The 26,434-nt window shown below is 59.1% G+C and overlaps 2 protein-coding genes across 2 annotated transcripts in view; both read left to right on the forward strand.

The window, feature by feature from the left end:
- Window positions 1–9,760: 9,760 nt before the first annotated feature.
- Window positions 9,761–21,625, forward strand: VOLCADRAFT_99586 (uncharacterized protein; the record flags this gene model as incomplete). Its single annotated transcript, XM_002958270.1, has 16 exons — window positions 9,761–10,042; window positions 10,566–12,212; window positions 12,726–13,101; window positions 13,320–13,459; window positions 13,900–14,020; window positions 14,123–14,229; window positions 14,586–14,684; window positions 14,957–15,508; window positions 16,003–16,875; window positions 17,495–17,543; window positions 17,924–18,204; window positions 18,759–19,004; window positions 19,166–19,222; window positions 19,363–19,590; window positions 19,937–20,074; window positions 20,291–21,625. The coding sequence occupies 16 exons, from the start codon at window positions 9,761–9,763 to the stop codon at window positions 21,623–21,625; spliced, it is 6,531 nt and encodes a 2,176-aa protein (XP_002958316.1).
- A 2,689-nt stretch (window positions 21,626–24,314) lies between these two features.
- The window catches only part of VOLCADRAFT_99587 (uncharacterized protein), a gene marked incomplete at both ends in the record, with an annotated part of 33,685 nt that continues 31,565 nt past the window's right edge, over window positions 24,315–26,434 (forward strand). Inside the window, 3 exons of the mRNA XM_002958271.1 lie at window positions 24,315–24,488; window positions 24,570–24,611; window positions 24,982–26,292. Coding sequence (XP_002958317.1) covers window positions 24,315–24,488; window positions 24,570–24,611; window positions 24,982–26,292 — 1,527 coding nt within the window. The remainder of the gene's footprint in view (window positions 24,489–24,569; window positions 24,612–24,981; window positions 26,293–26,434) is intronic.

Consider the following 26,434-nt stretch of genomic DNA (forward strand, 5'->3'; position numbering starts at 1 on the left):
TTAGCGCACTGTCAGCCAATCACTGAATTGCAGGTCGTCAGCTTCAAAATATCATAAGATAATTCCAGCTTCAACTATAGCGAGGCGTTCCCAGATAGGAGAATCGCTTTTTCGGACGAAGGTGGGCCTAGCGCCCTACACAGATAGTTGCCGGTGCATCCCAACGTTTCCATAACCCCAAGACTCTAGCATTAAACTGCATAGCCTCTACTCTATGTTGTACATGCAAGACCTTGGAGCTCATACAAAAACTTGCCTAGGGCTTTCCGCTCCAGTCAGCTGAAGAATATGCAATAGACTGCCGGCATGACAAAATGGAACCATTATTACCAAATGGAACCATTACCCTTTTCAATCCCATTTTATCAGATTTCGTTCCGCAATACCTGCAATCAATTTGCACCGAACGCGGCTGTATTCACTTAAAAGAGGCACCGGTATTGCGCCTTGCGTAGGGGCTCCTTGCGTCAACCATGGCGCCTTCTGATGCCTACTCACGTTGTCAACCAGTTTTCTAAGGGACAAAACCTTTGAAGTTGCGTACCGACAGATAGTACCTGCAGGCCACCGAGGCGGCCAAAGGTTCGAAACTTGATGGGGGACTTAAAACGGCACAGCAGTTAATATTGAAAAGCAGATGGACTGCTTCTTTCAGTTGATGTCAGTTAATGTTGCCTAGGCCTCCATCCGAATTACTGAGCACCGAGACGTGAGCGCATGGAGGCACGCCGACAGTCCGTAAGCACAAACAAATAACTTCCCAGTGATTGAAACGAGGGAAAATGGCAAAAGGGTGTTCATACTCGGTCGGTCGCTGCAGGGGCGAGCGGAGTTTTATATTTACTTGCAATCTCCGGCTGAACTGCACAATGGCTGAAACGCTGACACAACCCCTGGACACGGCGGTGTGACTTCCCCGGCTGCAAATGTAGCCCTGTACACATATCATGTCTTTTAGCACTACTGTTGCATTGCATGCTGTGTATGCAGATCTACCCTGCGGCACACAACAACACGCACACAGCTTATACCCCACTCGCGCTACTTCCGGCATCCAGCAGGCGCTTGTCAGCCTAGGACTAATCTTGGCACATCATCTGTACGGCACTTGGGGATTAACGCTCTGAAAATATAAACCGCATTTTAACGGTAAATTATAGCTGAGCCGCCAACCTCCGCCGCTGAGGAGCCACTAAGACTCTTTAAGAAGACAAAATACTTCCCAAGCAACGAGCAACGGACAACGAACAACGAGCAACGGACAACGAACAACAGACAACAAACAACGAACAACGAATAACGAACAACCAGCAGCGGAAAAGGGTGTTCGGCGCAGATGGGGGATTCGGACAACCAGTTAATAAGGACCCGTCAATGCCTTAAGTCAGGACCCTCCCCGTCCAGCAGTACCGTTGTGACACCGAACGATCCGTTCAGTATCCTAGTCTGTCCGGTCTAGCGTGTTGCAGAAAACAAAGGGGCGCTGCAGACATTTACAGGTGTGTGTGTATGTGTATATGTGTGTGTATGTATGTGTATGTGTGTGTATATGTGTGTGTATGTGTGTGTATGTGTGTGTATGTGTGTGTATGACTCCCAGCCAGACCAGACAACGCAACGCACCTAGACAGACAGCAGAAGGCGAGCCCAAATGGAACAAGGCACAGAAACCCGCAACCACTTGGGAATTCGCCATTAGGCTTGTGTCAGATGTGGCCCATATTTTCTGACACTAAGTATACGCATCTCCACATGCAGCCCTTCTCAACCCAAAGATGAGTCATGATTAAAAGGTTGCCAAAATACGTTCGTTCGTCTCAAGGAGGCGCTGCCCATCATTTAAGTAGCGAGGGCTCGATAGAGCCATGAACTTCTAAGCGCGATGCCGGTTACGTGCGCGCTGCGGATGCAGGCATGACCGTTGATAACCGTCGATTCGAATGGGTTCTCCTTTTTAGGAAGGACACAACTGGACACGTAATGGTCTTTAGCTAAGGCGTGTATGATTCAGGGTTCCAGCTTATGACGTAATAAATAGGTCACCTAAGCTGTTTTAACGCCACGGGTACCCTGTATTGCCTTCTTCGCCGGACGAGCGTTGCGGGCCATGGAGCTCGTACCCGTAGGAGTGTTTCAAATATGCACGGTCGATATCAGCTTTCATGGACCCTCCGCTACATAGATTAATTTTGAATTTCAATGTGATTAGCTTTCATACGTTTCATTGTCCTGCGCCCGTCAAGGCATCGACTTGCGTCCAGATTCCCTTGTTTACTCAAATATACAGGCACAATTGTCTAATCCAAACGTACTTTAAGTCGAATTTTTCCGCAGCCAGTCACGGGACTGGTTCCTGAATGTAGATCCCTTTCCGTCTCCGTACAGGGCCAAATTTCACATTTCCTTTCAACTACAGTGTTGTAATTATTACGTATGCATGATTGTGAAATCCCTGATAAGTATTAAATGCCTGTGGGTCAAATAAGAGGATTTACAATTTGCAACAGCCGGTATTTGATCTTTCGCACACCTCTTTCCTGGCTTGATCCTGTCAAAGCGAGCATGCGTAGTCTTTGATGACTGTGGAAAACTTGTCGGGGAAACCCCTATTCAAAGTATCGCACGCGTCTCATTGCGTTCAACGGGCACATTTGTGTCCCAACCGCTAGAATACTTTTTGAGACTGTCCAATCCACCAGAATGCTTTCCTGGAATACAGTGCAACAAGGGATGTAAACGTCTCAAGTTTGTTAGCAAGAGCCTTATGCTGATGAGCGTAAGCAGCCATAAGTCCGTAACTAGCCATACAAGTGCCTTACCTCCCAAACTGGATCCGTTTAGGCGAAGCGCCCGAAGGAAATTGTCCTGACCATTCATAAAAAAACAATTCTTGGGACGCGGTGCAATAATGGGGACGCCGAAAGGACACATGCATGGCACGTCATGGCAAGCGCTGTTGCGAAATGATTGCAGGGTCGCGGGAGCCTGGCAGTACCCCCCCCCCTTTACCCCAAAAGACAGACATAGAACATGACGTGGACTCCATGACCTCACAGTTTCCATGCCTGTCCACAGCAGAGGACAAACCTCTAGGCATTATGCCCTACGAAAGTTCTTGGGTTACATAAAAAAAGGGGTTTTCTTTAGGGGAAGACTTTGGTTCCCCTCCTCTCGTGTGCGAAATAGCCCACAGGGACATGTCTTGCCTCAGGTCACTCCCACCCTCCTGGCGAGCGGCGGCGTTCAGGGTTGATTGACAAGCACCGACTCGGAGTTTTCGCACCGACGACGCGGGAGAGGAAGTGATAGGGGAAAGGGTGAGCTCAGGAATGGGGCTGCATGGGGCTTCCCTTTGGCGTGATGATGAATGTGCATGCCAGGCCGCCACCTCCCGGCACATACATACATACAGTCATAACAGCGTCGTGCTCTCTTATCCTTGATGCATGAGGATGAGAGGCTGCGGACGAGGCTGACGATATAGATAGATGCAGGTGCACAGGCAAGGCCCACCACCAGGGTACAAGTTGTTGTTGACGTTGCAAGACCCCACTGAGGATGTTGGTTGGGCGAAAACCAAAAACAAACTGCGACGAACACGCCAAGCGGCGCCTTCACAATCAGTCAACAATCCGCCGTCCCAGCGCCACACCCCGCCCCCTCGGGGTCTCCCCTGATCGGTCCCCACAAATAACCCCAATCGTGCCAGCCGGTGCGCCGTACATTACCATTCCCGTCTCCGGATAGCGCATGTTTCCGCCGGCTGCTGTCACTGACCCGCTAACCCACCGCCCGATTTCCCTGCCTCCCAAAATCTTACAGCTTTGTGTTGCACTCGTGAAATGCATGTTCGTGTGTTTACCAACAACAGACATCACCACCGACTTTTGCCACCTCGGCAAAGCTGTGAGCGCGGCAGTTGCGGCCTTTCCGTACCCACCTCCACCTCCACCTCCTCTACCAGTCCATCGCTCCACACACGACATCGATGGGGCTCCAGTCCAGCCCCCCCTCAGGCCAGAACCCCCCACACACCACCACCACCACCACCAACCCCCTAAGGTTGGTGGTGGGAATTTCATCCCCTAAGGGGATTTCATCCCCTAAGGGATGAAATCCCGTGTGCCGGCGTTGACACGCAGGCCCATGCACCGACCCACAGGACCGACAACAGGGCTCCGAAACCACGCAAAACCTTTCCCTGCTCTGATCCCACCATGCCCACCGCCCAACCCCCATGTCCACTACCATTGCTACCACCACCACCACCATATCTGCTTCCCTGGTAACACCCACATGAGTTAGTTAAGGCCCCAACCACCCTGGTAACCACCCTGGTAACCACCCTGCGATTTCCACCGGGACTGGCAGCGGCCTCCGGTTGAGCCCCTCGCCCCTGCTGCCGTCTACATCCCTACACCCCTATACCCCCATACCCCACGTCCCGGTTCCCGCTATTCCCGGGGCGGCCGTGTTTTCAAACTCCGGAGCCGTCACAGGGCCCGTGTCTGCAGTACTGGCCCCCGGCGGCGCCGTTCCTGGACCCGCCGGAATGTCGTACGTGTAGTACTGCGCCTCGGCCGCGACCGCCGCCTCTGCTCGCCGCTGCTTCTCAATCGCCACGCTGACAGCCACGAACAAGTCGCGATTTACGTACGGATACTCGTACAACCACAGGCCCGACTGGGGCAGGTAAACCTCCCGTACAACCTTTAGGGAGCGGCAGTCGTACAAGCCAATTGGGTTCATTGGGTGTTGTTGTTGTTGTTGGTGGTGGTGGTGGTGGTGGTGGTGGTAGTGTTGGTGGTGGTTTAAGATGATTAAGGGTTGGCGATGACGCGCAAGCGTTTGGAGCGGTTGCTTCCTGGACAGGAGAACGCAAGAGGCGGCAAGACACCTCCCCGCGGGCATTGCACTACTAGTGGGTCACTAGCGGGATAGCCTCCGTCCGGGCCCAACCCCCCATTCTTAGTGAGTGCTCCTCAGCACCCTCCCACCACGCCCAGAGGAGGGGGAGAGAGAGAGAGAGAGCGAGTGTGGAGCTCCCGAAAAGCCAAGATAGAGACGGAGACGGAAGTATTCCGCCATGGCAGGAAGCGTATGTATGTATGTATGTATGCATGTATGTACGTATGTATGTATGTATGTATGTATGTATGTATGTATGTATGTATGTATGTATGTATGTATGTATGTATGTATGTATGTATGTATGACTTAGATTACACTGTGGGCCGCGAGAGCCGGGGGCCGAAGCCGAAACACAGCGCAAGGGTCGGGAGCACACAGCACAAGTCGGTTAGTCTTGTGTGCTCCCGACCCCGACTCAGACTGCCAACACTCTACGCAGCCACTCCGCAGCCCCTCCATCCGGGGATGGGGCTGCAGTATGTATGTATGCATGCATATGTGTGCCCTCCCCTTCCCTCCTACTCGTTGGGCCTTTCAAACTGGGCAGGTGGGAGCACAGAAGAGCGCAGTAGCACCCCGCAACCCTCCCTCCCAACAGAAGCCAAGATATGTACGGCAGCATAACAATCCAGCCACAATACCAGCCAAGAAAATCCTCCGGCAAAAGCGCTAAGCCACGCTGTCGGGTTTGAGCGCCACTCCACGCTAAGAAACGTGAGATATGCGGCGCTGTAAGCCGCGTCATGCGGCCCTGTGCCGTTAAATAGTGAGTGAGTGAATGAGTGAGTGAGTGAGAGAGCGAGTGAGAGAGCGAGTGAGAGAGCGAGTGAGAGCGACAGAAATACAGAGAGAGAGAGAGAGAGAGAGAGGCAGCGCGGGGGCCCACCTTGAAAGAGGTGAAGCGGTTGTCCCGGCTGAGCACAAGCAGCTCCACGGAGTCGCCCACACGTATGGTTTCGGATCTGTCGTACATACGGCAGACCGTTACACACAGGCGACAGAAACAGGTAGAAGCAGTCCATGATTAATTCCGCTGTGTGCGGTGTCTCTTAGACACTTTTAAACACTCTCAGACGCGAGACGCACAAGGACACGCATAGGGAACGTAGCCCTATCCCACATCCACCTTCGATTACATCCAAAGATATCGTAAAGAATAATAATAATAATAATAATAATAATAATAATAATAATAATAATTCACAACGCCTTCCTAGAAGGTGTTCCCCCTCCCTCCCACTCTCCCCCACACGCCACTCAATCTCCAGGCAGAGTATCAAAAAACACCACCACCACCACCACCACCACCAATACTGCTTCACATCCAACCCACCTGAGCTGGTACGGCAGCTCCAGAGCCACCCTTGCACCACCGGCCCATGGGTCACCAACCAGCATCGCCACCACGGGCGGCTGCTTGCTGATCAGCATGCCCCCTATGGCGAGGCCGTTGATCTGCACATCTAGAACCTGCGTGGGTGCGCGTCCGCATTTGACGCGTGTGCGTGGGCCGGAGAAGTGGGTATCCTTCCGTACAAACATGAATTGTATGTACTACACGCGGAGGTACAGGGGCACCAGGATCCAAACCGGGACGTCGTACCCCACACACGCCCATCATGCAGCCGCACGGTCGGTCGGGCCGGGAAAAGAGGACAGGCAGCAGGACAGCGGACAGCGGGACAGGAGGACAGCGGGACAGGTGAGGACGGAGATCGATAAGGGAAACAACACCTCCCCTCCCTCATTCTTGAAACCTCGCACTGCGTTCCCTCCCGTCCCTCCCTCCCCACTAAGGGCCCCCCCCTTACGGCCCCCCCCTACCTCTGCCCTCCACAGCCCCACACAAGCGAAGTTCTTGGAGTAGAGGTCCAGGTTTCGGAGCCCTGCCCGGATCCAGGGGCTCCAAATCGGGTACAGCAGCGCGGGGCCCGCCAGGACAGCGGCCTTGGACAAGATCACGGAGGTGCCGATGGAGCCCACAAACTGTACGATACGCCTGCGGGGAAGGTCAGTTGTCAGTTGGGAGGAGTTAAAAAGCAACGAGAAAGAGTCCGGATGAAAGCAACGATGGGATCGTCTCATTAAGTGCCCCGGCTGGGGTGTGGCGCCGGAAGCGGCTTTCCCACGACGGACGTAAAGTCCACGTGTGAAGCTTCACGTCGTATAGACACTGGGTTATGGAGAGCGGAGCGGGTGAGTGGTGCTCTCCCGTGTGGCTCGTGTTTTCCTAATGATCTCGTGCCGCCCCCTCCCCAGCCGCCGCCGCTGGTCCCCCTAGCCCGGCCGCCACCCACCCACTCACTCTTGCAGCGTACGTGGCTGGAAGAAGTCCACTTGCGGTGGCATGGGCGCAAGGGGCAGGATGGAGGACTGTTCGATAGGAACGGGGGTAGGTGAAAGAGGAGGGGAAGGAGGAGGGGTAGGTCAATGCGTTGGTCAGGACATACATACATACATACAGGCAGGATGATGGGGACCAGGGAGCCAAGGTTCTACCGGGCAACACTACAATCGCAGCAGTACAATCCTCACCCCCACCCCCACCCCCGGCTCCACCCCGGCCACGGACCACACTGAGCGAACCGATAGATGCACGCATCGCACGCACGTCTCTCTTGCTCTCCCCCTCCACCCCACACCTCCCTCTGCCCCCATGTCCCCCCTCACCAAACACCTCGGTAACCTCGCCCACAACAATCGTGCCGTAGAAGAACCCAAAGCGACAAGCAGCATGTTCAGACAGTCGTATTCGGAAGCCCCTGCTGCTGTTTCCTCTAATTCCACACCCTCAGAGAACCCCTCTGTATCGCGCCGCCGCCGGGAGCCTGAAACCCTCCTCCGGGTGCCCCCTCCCCTCGTCGGCAGTCGTCCCCTATTGACATCCACTGCACATTGACTTCCACCCATTCCACCCCGCAACCCAGAGGGCCTCATGCCGGTATATGTATACCACCACCTCCCACCTCCACCTCCCATCACCACCACCACCTCCCACCTCCATCTCCCACCTCCATCTCCCACCTCCCATATCCATCTCCCATATCCATCTCCCATATCCATCTCCCACCTCCACCTCCCACCTCCACCTCCCACCCCCACCTTCCCTCCCCATCTCCCACCTCCCCTCCCCACCTCCCACCTCTACCTCCCACCTCCACCTCCCACCTCCACCTCCCCTCCCCACCTCCATCACTCACCGCATCCCTGCCAGGCAACAAAATGATGTCCGAAGGTCGGAGCGCATCTGCCGGCGGCGCCTGCGACGACGACGACGATGATGATGGTTGTGTTCCGGCGCTGCTTCCGGCTGCGTTGGCCGCGCCACCACTGCCCCTCGCCGGCCCAGGTCCGGAGTTGTACCGGCTGTCCGGCGTAAACCGCTGCCCCGCTGCCCAGCCCTCCCTTGGGGGAGCCCAAGTGGGGGCTCCCCCTTCCGGCCAGCCCGACTCCTCACGCGACCAGGCCCTGGAGGTCTCGCCAAATCTGGCCGCGGCGCCGCCGCCGCCGCTGTCCCAGGCCCCGTACGTTGTGCCTTCGCCGCTGCTGCTTGGCCCGGCTGCTGCTGCTGCTGCTGCTACGCCGCCGCCGCTGAGGCCACTCGTACGCGTGTGAGAAGACGGAAACTGTGACGGCCCGTAGCCGTTCACGCCGTATGGTTCGTCCCACCCGCTAACCTCGCCGTACGCGACGCCACCCCAGTCGGTCAGAGGGTCCACTTCGCCCCAGTCAGCAGCACCGATGGTGGTGCGGGGGGAAGGCTGCCGAAGTGGCGGCGGCGGCGGCGACGGCGACGGCTGTTGTGCGGCTTGCTGGCTTGGCTGTGTGCCTTGTGCTGTGTGCAGCGCTGGGGGGGGTTCCTCAGCTGCAGCTGGTTGTGAAGCTGTGGTGGCGGTCGCAACAGGAGAAGATGGAGGATTAGAGGAGGAGGTAGGCCAATTGGGCAGTTCTGTGAGGCTCCGGTCCGCTGGCAGGGGAGCTGCGCCGTATGCGTACTCGTTGGGGTCGTATGTGGGGGGATCCATGGCACGGGAATGGGACGTGTCCGCCGGCTGCTGCCGTGGGGATGGAGAGGTCCGCAGATTTTGTTGATCATGGGGCCAGTCATTCGGCGTGCTGCCGGCATCGGACATAAAGGGCGGGGCCGGCTCTCGAGGTTGCTGTGCGGAGGTTGACCAACCGCCTGATGAGGAGCTTTGCTGCTCGTCCCCGCTCGGCATGTACATAGGGGATACATAACTAGGGTAACCGTCCGGCACGGTGTTATCCACGTTGTCGAGGAGATTGCGGTTAATTGGACGCCGCTGCGCCGCGACGCTCGTTAACAGGGCCCGACGGCCACGTGCATGCAGAAATGATGGAGCTGCTTGGGGATAAAACAAGGGAAGAGGTGGGATGCCCTCCTCTCTTCGAGGCCCTGTCCTCGCTCTAGCTTGCGTTTGGCTGGGGATGAGCATGGCCGCAATTACGAAGAATAACCCTTTTCCACCGCAGATAGATGACCGGTGTCTGAGTTACATCTCTTTCCGTCCCTTCTTGCCGCAAGTAAACCTTAATCGTTGGAAAGGAAAGCTCTTATTTGCTTCCACAAAGCCGGCCCAAAATTGCTAGTATTCAGACTCCCTCTTTATTTAATTATGGAGAGCAACATGTGCACTAAGCGAGTTTTGTTACAGCAAATAGTTACGGGTATCACAGCATTGTACGGCATCCGTTATGTTGAACGGTTCTCCATAGGCGCTTTGTGATTGATCGTGGACTACTTAAATATTTAACTTAAAAGATGGTAAACTCGTCTCGCTGACAAAATTATTAACCCCCGCTTTGTAGAGCGGTGGGCAAATTCAAAATGGCGGCAACGCAGGTGTTACAGTTGCTCTTACTTGACCAGCGACTTGCCAACGATGATCTTCAGGAGATAGTTGCTGACGATACAGGATCTCGTTTGGAGGCCTACCTGCATAGCCGGTCGCTGCAAGCAGAGGATCGCTGGTTGGCGCCGACGGTTACGGAGCTGAGGGCTGCAGTGCTTCAGCTTGCGAAACAGGGTTACCTAGACCACAGCCGGAGTATCAGGCTTAGCAAGCACGATGGTTGGACACGCCCACCCGCTGCGCAGACCGCCAAGCAGGTGAATTGCGGTTAGGCTTGGTCCCTGTTAATAAGTTTGGGCTTAGTTTTCCAATTTTCTCGTCTACTCGAAGCGTCCTTTCGAAGGCTTTGGACTCCTGCCTGAGGCATATGTGTGTGTTGGTGGGAGGGAGGTTCAATCGCTCGCCCCGGCTCACACTTAGGGTATCCTCCGGCACCCACACCTCTGCCATCGTTTACCCAGCACGCCCATCGTACACCGCGCCCATCACTACATCTCCCGCACACATTCTGACTGGCATCTCTACGGTTAAAACCTGCATACCTGGGATTTGATGCTACTCAGCGATCCCCACGCATAACAATTTGCTTGTAGACCTTGTCAACATGTACCACCTCTACAGTGCTCCTGACCTCCAGGACCTCCCTGCCTGAAACCTGTACGGTCTGCCTTTCCTCGGCCTCATCCAGCACCGCATTATCCAGCACCTGCCTTTAATCCAGCCATTCACATGCCCTTTGGCTTTACCTCACCGCTCTCTGCTTTATTCCTTGATCCACAGTCCACACAACCGGCACCTGGGTCCACTGTCGGAGCCCCACCAAGCCCCTCAGCCTTCCCCGCCCTGCCTGCCGCATCTCGTCCGCCGGTCTCCACACCCACCGCTGCCACCCCGACCACATCTTGGGCTACCTCTGTCACGGCATCTGCAGCCGCAGCCCCCGCGTCCTCAGGTGCCGCCGCCATGGCAGCACCATCCCCTGGAACCCTCTCCGGGCCCTCAACCGCGGCGCCGACACCCAGCGGCGGCGGGGCTGGGAGACTTCAGGGAGCATGGGCACAGGGTCCCTTAGCCGCCATGAGTCATAAAAAGCAAGCCGCGCTTGATGAGCGGATGCGGGGCCGTACGCCGCCCGTGCCGTCGCCTGCCGGCGGCTCTTGGGCGGCGGGCAGTCCGTCAGCATCCGTGGGTAGCACTGGCAGCGCGCATGCAGGCGGCGGTGGGCGAGGCGGCCGCAACGGCGGCCCTCGGCACCACAACACGCCCGCTGAGTCAGGCCATGGACGTGTAGGACAGCAGGGGGCAGCCCAAAACGGAACGGTCTCATTGAGCGGCGGCGGTGGGGGAAACATGGGTTCCGTCGCTGCGAGTGGCCGGAGTGGTCCTTCTTCTGGTGTCACCGGACATCCACCCAACGCAATGCCCAATGGGCACCATCACCAGCCGCCCAGGCCAACCAGTGGCCCTCCAACGCACCAGGCATCACCGGCCGCCCAGCAGCCCCATGCGCACGCACACGGACAGGCGCAGAGCTGCGTCAAACGTATTGTTCCAATGCCAATCCAGCAGCAGGCGGCATCCGGGCCGGTCGCCTGGCAGTCCCCAGGCAATGGCCTGACCCTGGGTCCGCCGGTAGCCACTGAGGGCGTTAGCCCCCAGGTCAGCGCTGGTGCTGCCGCCGCCGCAGCGAACCCATGGGGTGTGCCACCGGTCCACACGTCGAAGCAGCAGCAGCAACAGCAGCAACGCCATACCAGCCAACAACGCCATAAGCAGCAGCAGCTGGTGGGGGCCGCTGCCACAGCACCAGCAGCTGCTACTGCCAAGGGAGGGTCTGCCGCCGCAGCCGGCGGCCCACTGGTGGAAGCGTCAGTTGACCCAGATCCCGTTACGCCTTGCAGCGCCATTGTATCTTGCTCCAGCCTCGCACCCATGTCCGACGCCGCGGTGACGCCGCCGCCCTGCTCCTCTCTTCAACCAACTGCCAACCATCAGCAGCAGCGGCACCACCACGACCCCATCACCCCTGCCGCGCAAATTGTACCTGCGGTGAGCGACGGCTCGCTGAGCCAGCACGGCAGCGCGGCCGTGGACTTCTATCGTGCTCGGTACTGCAGTCCTCCGTCGGTCACGTCGTACCCGGAGGGCCGGCCGCCGACGGGGCCGGCCCGTCCGGCCCCCGGTGCCCCGGTTGCCTTAACCTACGTGGAGCAGAGCCCGGCTGGTGGCTCCGAAACCACGACGGCTGCTGCTAATCGCGTGGGCGGGCATGCTGGTGGTAAAACGGAGCCGCAAGCCGGTTCTGGTTTGGTAACGGCGGCGCCTGGGCCACCTGCTGGTCTGGGGCCCGTGTGGGGACCCGCGCACGAACGCCTGGCCCGGCTGCATGCCTGGGTGCTGTGCTCTGGTTCGGTTGCCTGTTTGCAAGTAAGGAAGGGACGTATGGCTTATGGGTGGGCTTAGCAGGAGGGGGGGCATCGGCAAAAGAAACAATTGTCGAGGTCCAGGAGGGAAGGGTGGGCGTGTGACAGGAAAAGCGAGCAAAGGTGCGACGGCTGCGACAGCAATGGCAGGAAGCAGGTCGCTAGAGGGAAGGAAAGGAAAGGAACGAGAATATAAGCTAGAATGGTGCGGAATACCGGCCGGTGGCTCGGACATAGCGTGTATGAGTGCGGCGCTGAAATGTGCTGCTCTCAGTTCCGAACCAAAATGAAAGTCAGTTTTCACTCGAAAACCAAGCCATACAGAAGATATCCATGCTGGCACTAGTCAGGCAGGTATTATAGGAGACAAGCGAACAGATTTGCCGGCAAACATACAAACAGACAGGCAAGGCATGCGCGAGATCAGGGCACATCTTGAAGCGTGTGCAACAGGCGTTTCTCATTACAGTAAATATTGGGCCTTGGAACGGATTTGGATGCCCTGGTCTGTGTACAGGATGAGGTTTCGGAGCTGCTGTACTTGCTCGCCTGTCCGCCTGAGGTTCTCTTGGCTGCGGATACCGACGGTGGAGCCGCCGCCAAGGCTTCCGCTGCCACCGCCGCGGCGGTGGGTACATCCGCGGCAGGTGCACGGTCCGCTGACGGCCGCACGGAGCTCAACTGGCCGTTACATGTCGCCTTGCAGTACAGCTGCGCAGTGCTGTCCCGCTGCGGCGGCCTGCTATCCGGGCTGGGTCACAGGCTGCTGGCGGCGGTTGCGAATTGCGCGGCCGCCAGGCTGGCGGCGCCGGCGCTGGCAGCGGCAGCCGATGCGGCGGCGCAGCGCCGGGAGCGCAGCTTCGCGCGTAGTCGAGCAGTGGATGCGCTGGGAGGTAAGGTGCTGCATGCGACGTTTGGGCGGTGGCGAGGGTGGTTGTGCTTTCGCTCTGCCTGCGGGAGAAGCACAGGGAGAAGCGCAGGGAAGCGAGGAGCCCACTCACTTCACCATGACACCGTTGTGCTAATCAACACCCCGCGCTTGGTCCTGGTCCCGGTCCTGGCCGCGACCCTGTCCTTTCCGTTGGCCTGGTTTGGTTCGTTTGGTTTGCAGGACAGCGGCTTCTGCTGGTGGGCCCTATGTTGCAGTCGGGTAATGACATGGCCTCTGGGAAGTCGCGGAGCCAGGAGCAGCAGCGCCGAGTCAGCAACAGGGAGCGCTGCAGGGACATGTTCTTTGCGGTGGTACGGCAGGTGGGCTCGAGAGGGAAGGGGAGGGCGGAGTGGCGCGAAGCGCGTCGCTTATCAATTGTTTGGAGTAGGAGCTCCCCGATGGGCGCGCGTTGTGGCGATGGCAGCCTTCACCTTTACCTTCTTTGTTCCCATCCTCCACTCGCTCATTGGTATCCTCCCACTCCTACGATCCAGAGCAATCCCCTCTCTCCTAACCCCATGGTGTGGGTGCATCATTCCTTCCTTGACATGTGGCCTAAATCCCTCCGCTCCCTAGCGGGGGCCGCCTTGGCACCGGGCCCCGCCGTTGACTTTTGAATCTGTTTCCTCCGTCCCCGCAGCAATTGCCTATCTTTGTTTTTTTTAAGCAAATTAGCAAAGAGATTCATCTTTGCTTTGCTCTCATGAATCCTCCCCTCCGTGATTCCTCCTTTGCTTTCATCGCTTCGCACTCCGGCCAGGCCGCGGCTCTCATCAGCCGCGGAGGCGACACCGGCGGCCTACCGGAGCAACCCTACGCGCATGCACCCGGTACACCAACGGCGGCAGCTGCCGGAGGAGGCGGAGGTCGGGGCTCCTTGGGTGAGCACCACCGACAGGCGACGCCGCCGCCGGGCCCAGCGACGCCGCTGGCGGCGACAGCCTTGGGGGCAGCCGCCGCCGCCGCTGTTGCTGGCTCTGCAGCTGAGTGGTTGGTGCCGCTGCGGTCGCAGTGTCTGGATGTATTGCAGTCGCTGCACCCGGACAACCTGCCTTTCTTCGCGGAGTTGTTCACGGGGTGTGTGTTGCAAGTGAGTAATGTGTTGACTGTGGGACACACCGAACATCTTTCCCTCTCGCCACTGCAGTGAGTCTTTTTCTAACGGCACACAGCCGCGAGAAGCACGTGCTGCAATGTGTCGCGCGGGTGTGTGCTGGCGCACGAGGGTGGCGAGGTAAGAGACCATGACGAAAAATCCGTACGTCGTACAACGGACTGTGTACGGAAGGACGAAGGAAGACTTCAAGTAAAGCTTCTGGATTGCTGAAGCTCACGGAGCCAGCCCCCCAGGCTGCGCGCTGCAGCAGTTGATGTTGGTTGTACATACCGTTGGGCGTGGACCAAACTGATGAAAACAACCAACCGACAACTGTTACATCCTCGCAGGCGGTTGCAACTGGTGAGAGCTTGGTGGAGGGCGACCTGGCTAACTTGGCTTCCCGCAACCCATCCAAGTTCCAGCGCCTGAATCAGAGGATGCAGCAGGTGTAGAATGATGTCCTGGGTAATGGCTGGTGTCTTTGTGTGCATGCGTTGCATTGATATTTTGTCTGTGTGTGCATATATATACTGTTGCTTCTCGCTTCTCCATTGTGGCGCTCTGAGGCCGGTCATATTCTGGGTACGGTGTTTCTCAGCAAGCTCTTTTGGCCTTTACATGACCTTACGCTGTCTCACCTCTGCGTTTTTGCATCCCTGCATGTGCTTTCTCAATGTTCGCATTCACCTCACCACGGCTTCTGGACTGCTGGCTTTAGGCGCCGGGACAAGTCCTGCCGCAGCAGTCAACACCCTACCACTCGGGGGCTCGTGGGGCGCGGACGCCAAACGGTTACACCGACAGTAGTGGTTTCGGGGCGGGCGGCGGCGGTGGCCGCGTGCATGGTGGTGGTGGTGGCGGTACTCCAGGGCCGCACAGCAGCACCAGCAGCTATGGCGGCGGCGGCGGAGGGTTCAGCCATCGCGGCGGCGGCAGCGGTGCAGCCGGAGGTAGCGGCCTTCCTGCAGGCGCAAGCGCGTACGGCAGCGGGTCAGGGGGCTACGGCGCATTAACGGCGGGAAGCGTCGGCGCCGCTGGGCTCAGCGGGGGCGCGTATGGCGGACCTGAGGGCGGCGGCGGTGGTGGCGGCGGGCCGCAGCCGCAATCGCAACCGCGCGACGCTTTCGCCGTAATGGCACGCTGTGCAGCGATGTTGCAACGGCTGTCGTACTTCCCGCCGCCGCAGCGGCCGTACATCTTTTTCCTTGAGGCTGCGGATAACCAGTCGCTGATATCAGCAGTATCGCGTCACATGGCAGGAGTCCTACAGGTGCTTTTGTGCGCGTTGAAGGACCGATTCAAAGTTCAGGCTGCCGAGCGACATCCGAGTCAAACACTCAAATTTTGTACGCTCGCCTTAATGCTCATGCAACTCCTTTCAGTCCGTTTTTCCCCGTGGCGCAAAAAACTGAGCAAAACAAATTCAACCAGTGAGCGGCCAATCGGATCCGGGACTTGCTGGTGTTGCTGACGGTGGAAAGTATGCTAGCTATGTTAGGGTTTGGGGATATGAGAGAGTGTGAGCTCCGTATGGCTCAGTAAATGCGGGTGCAAAGGCGCAGGGGTGGGGTTCCTGCGGCTGCTGTCCGTATCGTGTGAGAGATCTCACCGCAGGCCCCTGCAGGCTTTGGACGTGGGCAGCTCATTATTTGCTTCCTGCTTAGATACCCTCCACAAAGCGACAATGTGACAAAACCATGTGACCCATGGGTCAGATGTTCGTGATGCCACGCCTTCTGGCGCCTTCCTTTCATGCACACGCAGGCCATGCTGCTGAAGGCGCTTGGCGTCTCGACAGCAGCGGCCGCAATGCAGGCCCAGGTGAACGGTGGCGGCGGCTGCGGCGCCATAGAGCCCTCATCAGCCGCGACGGTTGGGCCCCTCGGCGATCACGTAGTCGCTTCGGGAACCTTGGCATCATACCTAGCCTACCTCAGCGTTGTACACGGTGCCGTACGGTACGGCGTCGCGTTGCCGCGGCCTGCGCTGGTCGCAGCGCGAAGAGGGAACAGCGGCGGTGGCAGCGGCGGGGACATGGCAGGTTGCGGCCAGATGCTGCACTCGTTCTCGCCGCCGTCGCTGCAGACACCACGTCATCCACCGCTGGATGTGCTACAACTGCTGCAAGTCGCTGAGGAGCGCGGGGTGCTCGTACATGTTGTACCGTGCGTTGCGCAGTACCTGTACATCATCACGAATGGCGCACGCATTGCTGCGGGGACTGCTCTCGACGGCGGCCAGCCACCGCAGCAGGCGACGGCGGCTGACGGTGGCGACGCCGCCGGCACTGGCGTGGCAGACGCCGCTGCCTTACAGCTGCCTTATTTACACGCCATTTCAGCGCGGCTGCGGCGGTTGATTGCGTGTCGGGCCTTGCAGCCCCAGCAGCCTGGCTTCTGCGCGGCGGCGCTCTGCCTCCGCAGCGCTGCTGAGGAGGCCTTGTCTCATGTGGCCGCGGCCGTGGCGGCGGCGGCGGAAGCAGCGGCGGCCGACGGCAGGGCCTCTGCAGCCCTACCCTACGACGACGAAGTCTGTTGCTCGTCGCAGCGGTCGCCTAGGGGCTCCGAAACCGGCACTGGGAGTCGAAACGACAAGGACGGAGCTGAGTGGGACGCACGGCTGGCGCGCAGCCTCCAGGTAAGCACCGCGAGGTACCTCCGTTGGGTTGGAGGTGATGGGGGGGTACCGCTTTTCATCATTCTCCAGCCCCACACCATCACACAGGTGCTCGCATGCACATATTCGGGTCTGCTGTATGCTTTTCTACTACGCTGCTGACCGCTATTTTTCTTATCCTCACAGCTTCGTGAACGCCTTTGGTATTGGCCTCGCTTTTCGCTTGTTTCTCTCCTGCTGCTCAAGGATTCTACCCTGCACCGGTGCCCGCTCTCTCGCCCCGGCCGCTAGCCCTGCCGCTAATGGGAATCACGAACCATTACGACCTCCTTGATACGGGCCCTGTCTCATTACCTAGTCCGTTCCCGGGGCACCGCGCTCCTGGGCTCCAATAACAAAAAACGTTCACACAAAACACTTTTTATTACATTTGGCGGTGGCTTGTTTTATTCCTGAATGATGTCGCGCTATCGGTTGGAATACCGCTGGTTGGAATCCCTAAATCGGGAGAGAAAGATGAACGACCACGCCTGGGTGTGATCAACCCACGGAAAAATCTTGGTTTTCTATGCAAATAGCTGCTAACAGTTTCGTTAATACTGCTCCTCTCCTACCCTCCTTTCCTCCGCACCTGCCGCAGGAGAATGACGGTCTGGTGGACTCCCGGTTACTGGAGCTGTGTTGTCCAGGTGGGTCGGCGGTTAGGCTTCAAGTGCGGGGTGGAGAGGCGGGCGGGCGGGAGGGGCCCGGGTGATCGCTGGCGCCGCATGTGGAGAAGGGCGGTACTGGGGGCCGGGACGGGAGCGTGTGTGCTTAGGGATTTAATGCTTTAAAGGGGGCTTGAGTATTATAAGGGCTGGATGTTGGGTGGTCGTATTCGAGGCACTGCAAGAAAGGGATAAGCAGCGCGATTCCTTGGGAGCCCTTGTGCGGGGGCCTTGGCTGAGGAGGGCACTTGGCGCTGCTCTGCTGCCCAGGAGCTGCTCGCCACTAGGGGGGTTCCAATGTCTGTGTGATGAAGCCAGGCCTCATTCACTTTCCTGAGCCCACCATCACGTCACCGGCGCAGCCATTGAGGCGGCATCAAGGGTTTTGCAGCGGGCTGCTGCAGCTGCCGCAAAGCTGCTACAGCACCACCCGTCCGCTGGTGGCGACGGCGGAGCGGCGGCCGCGGCGGCGGCGGCAGCGGCGGCAGGTTCTCCCAGCGCCGCCGGTGCAGAGTCTCGGCCATTAATGCCGAGGCGGGTACCGCCCGCCGCGCTTGTGAGGCTTGGGGCGGCGGCGGGCGGTGGCGGCGGCGGCGCCGCTGCCGCAGCGGCGGCGGTAGCCATCCCAGAGAGTGTCGCGGCGGTGAGGTTGGGATCTCGGATCATTTCCGTGGCCTGTTAGGGTTGTGTTGGGTTGGATGCTGTTCTGTTTACAACTTCTGACCTCCGAAGGACTGGATCTGGGAGGGCGGTGGGCGGGTGGGGACATGTCCCTGAACGCCCCCGAACGCGCTTCACACCGGGGGCCCCCCCCAAAACCTCCTACACCTCCTTTCCTGTACCTTGCCATCCATCAGCAGATCAGGGACCATTTCTATCCTATGAATTACACATTCGTTTTTTTTAAACGTCCTCACTGCGGCTCCAATCCACTATCTATTGGGTCAACGGAGCGGTGAGTGAGCCATTCTTTTCACCTCCTCTTTCACCCCGGGGAACGCCGCCGCCTCCCAGATGCCCTGTGCCCCTGTGCTTCTTACCTTGCCAATAGCGTACGTCTTGCATGGAGGGAGGGTCAGGGAGGAATGCGCACCCAGGGGCCCCGGTGGTAGGAGGAGGTGGTGTGGTGGGGGTCGGCAGGTGATGGAACTTTGCTTCTTGTCACTTGTGACCCACACCGTAACCCTGCATGTGCAGGTGCTGAGCGCTCCAGGGCCCAGCCCGCTGCAGCAAGCCCTGGCCCAGGCGCTGCTGGGGCAGTACAGTACGGGAGAACATGCCGTACCCATGCGTGACGTGGTATCGTACGTGACAGGGGTCCTGGCAGTCAACGGCGCGGCAGCGGCGCTGGAGTTGATCGTTCCGCAAGTGGCTTCAGAGCATCTGACACGACTGGCGGATGCGGTACGGCCGGTACTGCAGGAACGAGTACGACGGTGGCAGGTGCGGCCATGAATGCATGTGTGCATGTACGTGTATGGCTGTGTATGGCCCCTTCCACGCGTATCCGTCCATTCATGCCCCTGTCTCAGCCGGCAAGACGGCACATGCCATCCCGCACTTATCCTGCTGCACCTCATGCCGCATGCGGTAATGTGCCGCAGGAGGACGCGGCTGCAGCAGCAGCGTCGGCTAGGGCCACGGCAGCTGACGACCAAAAGGTACGGGAGGAGAGGGTGCTTTCATGATGAGGTGCCCGAACGACAACCTTCGGTGGAGGTAGCTCCCCCAGTCCCCTGCTTGTCTGCCATGAATTGCCGTTCCTGTCATAAATCTTGGTCTTGTCGTGGTGACCCCGCAGCGGTCCAAGGACGCAGCGAGCAGCGTTGAAGCGGCGGACGAAGGGTTGACGGCAGTAGCAGCGGCGGCGGCGGCGGCGCTGCCGCTGCTACTGCCGATTCATGAGGCCGTGGCAGCGGCGGCGAAACTGGCAGACGCGGCCACCTCTGCCGCCATCGCTGGCAGCTTGGAAGCCGCGCTGCCAGCTGTACGGCGCCAGCTTCGGGAAAATGCGTTGCGGTCGCTGCAGGTATGGTATGCGGTATAAGCGCATGGGCGGTACGGTCGCCTTGGGCGGCACGGCAATGGCGCAGGGGGTCGTAAAGCATTGTATGGTTGCGTGCATGGCCGCTAAAGACTGGAGGAATATGCCCCTCGTCCCGTCTGCTGCACCCCACCTTCAACGTGCATCTCCGTCGCCTGCCCGCATTCCCTTCTTTGAACTTATTGCCCACACCCTCGTGCTTTGTTGTCGTGTGTTTTGGGTTTGCAACGCTTGACTCTTTGCCGTATACCCCAACCTGGCTCCCCGCCCTCGCGGCCCTCTCGCGCCCGCGCCCCTGATCATCATCGCATTATTAATGTTTGTTTGCTAGGCGTTGCTGCCGGGTACCGTACCAGGGGAGGCCGTTGCCGCAGCCGCGGTGCTGGCAGCCCAGTCAGCGGAGGTGGCCTGCCTGCAGCGCCTCGTCGCACACGTGCCGACTGCCGTACGTAGCCACATGGACGAGCAGGTGAGGCACATGGTACGGGAGATAGTGCGAGATCTGGAGCGCCAGGCGATGGAGGCGAGAGTACTGCCGACGCCGCCGATGCTGCCAACAGCACCGACGGTCTCAGCGGGATTGAATGTTGGTGAAAAAGACGAAGAAGTTGCTGGCGGAGGCGGAAAAAGGGGCGCCGCCGCCGCCGGTGACACGACGGACGGCGCGTTGGGTTCCGGTGCACAGTGTACGGCCCCGGTCAAGGAAGCGCTGGATGTGCTTGATGGCAGGACGGGGTGTTGCGCAGCACGGGCGACTGTAGCTACCCCGATACTACAGGCCGTCCCGATGGCCAGGTTGACGACGGCGCGGGATGACGCTTCTGTAGGTATCGGTACTACGGCGACGGCGGCGGCGCCGTCGCCTGGCAGCGCCGCCAGGGCTGCAGCCATCGGCTCCTCGGGCGCGCCGCAGCTGTGTCTTTCGACGGGGCCGGCGGCGGCGGTGGTGGTGGCCGCAACTCTCCCCCACAGTGGCCGTAGTACGGATCTCGGTTCCGAGGAATGCCATGGGACTTGTGAGGACGTGGATAAGGCGGCCGCTGAGGCTGGTCGCCGGCTGAGTGATGTAATCATAGAGCTGGCTCGTCGTCCCACCGACCCGCCGTTGGAAGAAGTCGTACACCTGACGGCGCAGTGCGTTGGCCGGGCGGTGGCATTGCGGCTGCAGTCGCTGCCGACGCAGCTGCCGTCGTCGTCGTCGTCGTCGCCGGCCGGCGGCGACACCAGCGGCAGCGGTACAGCTGATTCTGACTGGTTGAACGGCTCCGCGGCGGCCACTGCAGCAGCTGCTGCACAGCATTTGTACAGCGCAGTCCGCGGCGGGGAGCTGAGCGCACCCAGCTTGGAGCGGCTGCTTGTCCGTTGCCTTCGTGCTGCTTGCGCTACGATGACCGCTTGCGGCTCCACCGCACCGTCTTGGGTTGCCAGGCCGCCAACAGCGGTGTCACAGCAGTTGCCGCCGCCGCCGCCACAGCACATCACCGCCGGCGCTGCCGCCGCCGCTGCGATGACGGTCACGGCAGAGCTCGACAGCGGCGCCTCCATCCTTGCCCTTCTCGCGGAGGTCTCACTGGGTATCGTACAGCGCAACGCCGACGACTCTCGCAACTGGACCGACGTGGTGTGGCAGCCGCTGCCGGCGGTGCCGCTGGAAGAATACGAACAAGACTCCGAATCGGAGGACGCCGCGCCGCCGCCAAGCGAATCCGAATTGGGTTCCGGATCTGGCCCATCCGCTTCAGAGTGCATCTCCGCCACAACCGCCTCCGCATCCTCCAGCTCCACCTCTTGCCCAGCGGCCGCGGCGACAGCCGCCGCCGCCGCCGCCGCCTTGGCGGCGCGCTGCGCCGGCCTGCCGCCCATGCTTGCCAATCTGTATCACCAATTGGCGGCCTACGCTCGCAACGTGGAGAGCCTCCGCATGCTGCGTGCCCTGCGGCTGGCATTGCAGCGCATTACGATGGGCCATCTGACTTGTCTGGATGGCGGTAGATGTCCCCGGGAAGGGCCCCCGGCCTGAGCTGAATGCCCCGGCTGACCGAGTAGCCTTTTTTAGGGTGCACAAACAGATGGATAGACAGACAGACAGACACGATGGCTTGCCATGAAGTTGCCCGAGCGCGAACTGAACGCAGCGGGAGAAAAGGGGAGGGTGGAAGAAAGCGTGACGTGCTCTTGTTGCTTGGGGTGTGCATCATCTTGCTGAGGAGCGGGCGTGGGTGTGAAAGGTAAGAGGCCGAAAGGGCGGCTGGCTTCGTGTCGGGTGGGATTCAGGAAACTGATAAACAGACACGCATGAGCTGGATACTCGTGGGGCAGTAGTATTAGCAGCTGTGGTGGGTAGTAACAGGTGCCAACAAGGCATGTCATGGCGAACATGGGGCTGGGCGCCGGGGAGTAGCAGGGGAAAAGGTGAATAGGTATGGACGTATAGTTATACTTGCAATTTGCATTTGCATGTTCTCGTGCTCCCCGCATTCTACTTGTCCTCGCGCCACGGGGTGATGCAGGTAACGTGTACTGCTTGAGCTGTTGACTTGAGAAAGAACTGTTGTCCCTTAGACCCTTATCCGTGATCCATACACAAACACAAACACACAGACACGTGCTTATACACGTGACTACTCGCGGCCCAGTCCTTACACATATACACATATACATATACATATACACACATGCACCGCCAGACGGGTGTTTGTGTGCATGTATGCGCACACACGCACATACACACATCTTCTGGTAGTGCTATAGGTTCTTCTCTGGCTCCGAAGATTTTGATAAATGAGGGAGGCGGGGGCACTTCTCTTGCCGGGAATAGGCCTGGGCTGTTGCATGCACGTCCGGACCGATCAGGCTTGCGATGGTGGTACATCTCTCCTCGTCATGGGAGCGGATTCTCAGGTACAGGAATAGGCATGGAAATCTGTCCGGGTTCGTTAAGGCAGGCGTATAGACCGCTGTGCGGCATCATCTTCCTGCAGAGGTTCTTACATTCGTCTTGTACCTCAGGGCTTGTTTTGCACCTAGAGAGTAGTTTCGGTCGGCGGGGACCCGTTGAGAGGGTGCCGTCAGAAGCGCACCCCCGGTGCCTTTTCCCCGGAGGACATTGACAGCAGCTTTGCTGGCTTGGGGGAGGGTGTGGCAGCTGCAGTGCTTCGGGCGTCTCTATAGAAGTCTTGGCGCTCTGGCTGAGTGAGATGGCAGTGGGCTGTGTCTGCGCTGTGCCGGGCTGTGCCTACCCTGCCCTGGCCGTGGTCCCTCCGCATGTGGCATGTTGCCCACGTCGACGCGGTTGTCGTGCGTGAAAGCGGGTATGAGACCAATCGTAAACTTTCTCGCCATGCCATAGCTGAGGGGTTATGTCTGTTTAAGGTGGGCCCCGGACCCTGGTGCACAACCGCTCGCCTTAAATGTTCGGGGCCAGACATTTCGCTTGGTTTCGGAGCCGGATCTCGCAGGGAGCAGGCCCAGTGGGCTACAAATCAGAATTTTGATTTAGAGATACACCAGCTCGAGCAGTGTGAGCAAGTTTCCGGGTATAATTATTTATCCGGCATCCGGCCGGCGTGACCCTGATGTCCGGTCATCGTACTCAAGTCGTAAAAGGTGTGTTGGGTTTCCGTCTCCAGTTCTAACCACATTGCTCTCATGCTCCCGAGTCTCAATGCGATGGATGCGTAGGCAGGCAGGTAGGCAAGACAGGTAGGTATACAGGTAGTAGCAGCTACACTGCAATTGCGTAAGAGATTTGTCCCCCAAGTACAGCTGTCTGTCGTGCGGTGTGTGCCAAGCGCTTCCGTGCAATGCCATACCGTTCCGCGTTCAAGCAGATTCCCATCGCTGCGCCCATTTTAGGGCCTCCGCTATCCATTTCTGTAGCAGGGCTGCTGGGTGGTTCTGGTTCTGCCTCTGCCCCCTGTTCTGTATGCCCTTGTCTTGAGCCACCACAGCTCCTGGCCACCCGGCAGCGCAAGCAACCAGCTACTCAATAAATCCTGTCTCATGAAGCTAAAATCAGTTTGCACGGGCCTATTACTGATAGGCTGAGTGGAACAATCGGGAAAGCACAAGCCGATTTAATTACTTTATCCAGGAGGGACAGGGGCGAGGAGGGGTAAGACATTGGAGCCGCATGTTCAAGCGTGGCATCAGGCACCAGGCGCAACACATACAGCCGTTCAGGGCAGGGGAGAGAAAGTTGAACACGGTGAAGACCAATCTGCCTGCTGATTTGCGAGGGCCTTATAAGCGCTCGCAGACTTGGCAAGGGTCCATAGTGCATCGTGTACACTTCGCACATGAATGCATGCATTTTGTAAGTACATGTTTCAGCTCGGGGGATGATAGCTTGAGGCAAACCACCCGCGAGGAACCGAACGAATGGCTTTGCATATCGACACAGGAGAGCTTACTGCCACTTAGTTGCATTCTAATCCACATGTAAGAGGAACCGATTTGGTGCATCTGGTTCAGTCCTGATTGAGCCCTACGTGGCTCGGTTGATTCATCGGAAGGTAGTTTTGGGGATGTCTGCGCTGTCCTCTGCGGTGTCCTCACGGTGGGCTTCCCTTCTAAGCCACGTAGCGACAGTTCACCTGTGCACCCTGGTGCTGAACATAATTATCCGTTTAGATAACGATGCTGTGCCTCATGACTTCCGAGAAGCTTTCCCTGTCGACGGCTCTATCTTCCAGCGCGCCGCGTTTATCATGTCGCGGCCGCACCTATCCTATACAGCCATGTATAACCTCAAAGGAAGCGCAGTATGGATTACGTGGGGGTTCACTTTCCTCAACATCCGGCTGGCTTGGGCCTGCCTGTCGTTTCTGTTCAAGTTTCGCGACACGCAGCTCTACACCCTGTTATGCATATCTCAGCGCATGGTGGGTGTGCTTTATTTGACCCGGCAATCCCTCCTGAGCCCCCATCGTGAGGCCTCCCCCTCTGCTGTCTGGTATTTGGAGCGCTTGTTCGCATGGAACCTCATCAGCAACTTGGTGTTTCCGGTAAGGAACGTGATATGCCACATGTGGCTTGTTGTTGCTGTCCTCCTAGCGTTCCACGCTCCATCACCTCTTCCCCCCGGCCTGCTATCTAACCTACCTACCTCCTCCCCCTCTTCCCCCCCCCGTCCCCTCCTCCTTTTGCACATCCTCCACACCGCCCTTGATGTGTCCTGCTGGCTGCCTCCCTTTCATGCCCTTCCTTCCCCATCCCTGCCTCTAACCCTGCCCCTCGTGGCACTTCAATCTCAGGTTCGCTCCCCGCACCCCTCACCACAGCAGCAGTTCGCGACTTTAGACGTCGGCAGTTGTTTTTCTTGGTAATGCAAATAATTACCCTCTCCCCCCCCACCCGCCCCATCCCCTCACCCAGCCCGGGCCCATGGAGGTTATCTACGCGGTGGCTTCACTGCTGTGTCTTCTAGTCCTGTGCTCCACATGCTCGGACCCGTCCCTGGCGGGTAGGTTGCCTTGGATCTTGATCCGGGAGGCCGCCAGCAATGCCGTACTATTGGCATTGGAGGTGTGGCGTTGGCGCTGCCGTCGCCGCGAGGTTTTGGCTTCAATCGCCCTCAGCGGTGACCGCGGCTGCCGCGACGCAGCGGTGGCAGCTGCGGCGGGTGCGCGGGGCGGCGGGCGGAAGGGGTGCTCGGAATCGTGCGAAGAGTTGGCGGCGGCGGCGGCGGTGTCAAGAGAGGAGCTTGGCGTCAACATCCACAGCAGACGCCTTTCGTCGTCGCCACCGCCGCCGCCGCCGCTGGCACTGACGTACGCGACGATGGATACGGAGAAACGGCAGCAAGAACGAGCTCCGTCACCAGGGCGGCCGTCGCCGCCGCTGCAGCGGAAAACGCACGACCAGGAAAAGCATCTACGTGACAACCAGGATCATCGTCAGGGGTGGGAGAAGCAGCGAGCAGCACCTGATGGCGGCGCTATTGCGTCTATGGCTGCTGCAGTCAATGACGCCGATCTGATAGCGTCGTCGACTAAAGCCGCCGCCACAGCTACGCGGAGTGCGGCGGCTGCCGTCGGCAGGTATGGCAGTCGTTTTGGCATCCGGTTTGGCGTGCCGAGAACAGTACTGCAGGTCGCCAGGAGTATCGTGGGGATCTTCGGCGGCGGCGGCGGCGGCGGCGGCGGCGGTGGCATGTCCACGTCTGTGCCCATACCCCCCCCGAGGTCTTCCTCTAAGGCCCCCTCCGGCGGCGCGGCGAGCCCCTGGGGCGACGGCGACGGGAACAGCGGCGTCCCCATTGTGTTGCCGCTGGTACCCGTGCGAGGTGCAGTACAGCTCCGTACCCGTGGGCCCTTCGTGACCGTACCCGTCTCTGTCGCCGCCGCCGCCGCAGCCGCTGGGGATGGGTCATTGGGATCTGGCGTTTCGGTTGGTCCACGTAATGTCGAGCAGCTCCTTCGCAGAGTATTGTTACCCACTACCCTGCCGGCGACGGCCCCGGCGGCGACGGCGACGGCAGAAAGCGCGGCGGCGTCAGCGCCGCTGGCCGCGGCATCCCAGCCGCCGCGTTACGTTGCCCGAACGCGGTTGTCTTCCACGCGAGTCAAGATTCACGGCGTCCAGCCTGAGTTGATAGCTGCCGGCTACCAGGAGCGCATTGCGGCGGTGGTGACGGCGGCGGGGCAGCAGCTGGAGGGCGTGTATGTACGACGGGGTTGCGTCGAGGTGAGGGCTCAGGCCCGGGACTCGGGGCTGGGGTCGTAGGGTTCGTTCACCAAAGGGGACCGCAGGAGTGCTTCATTGGAATGCCGTAACTCTGATTTGCGCTTAAAATTGTACTGCCGTATTTGCCGTATTACACCCAACG

The sequence above is a fragment of the Volvox carteri genome (assembly GCF_000143455.1).
Source record: "Volvox carteri f. nagariensis unplaced genomic scaffold VOLCAscaffold_90, whole genome shotgun sequence".
Lineage (NCBI taxonomy): Eukaryota > Viridiplantae > Chlorophyta > Chlorophyceae > Chlamydomonadales > Volvocaceae > Volvox > Volvox carteri.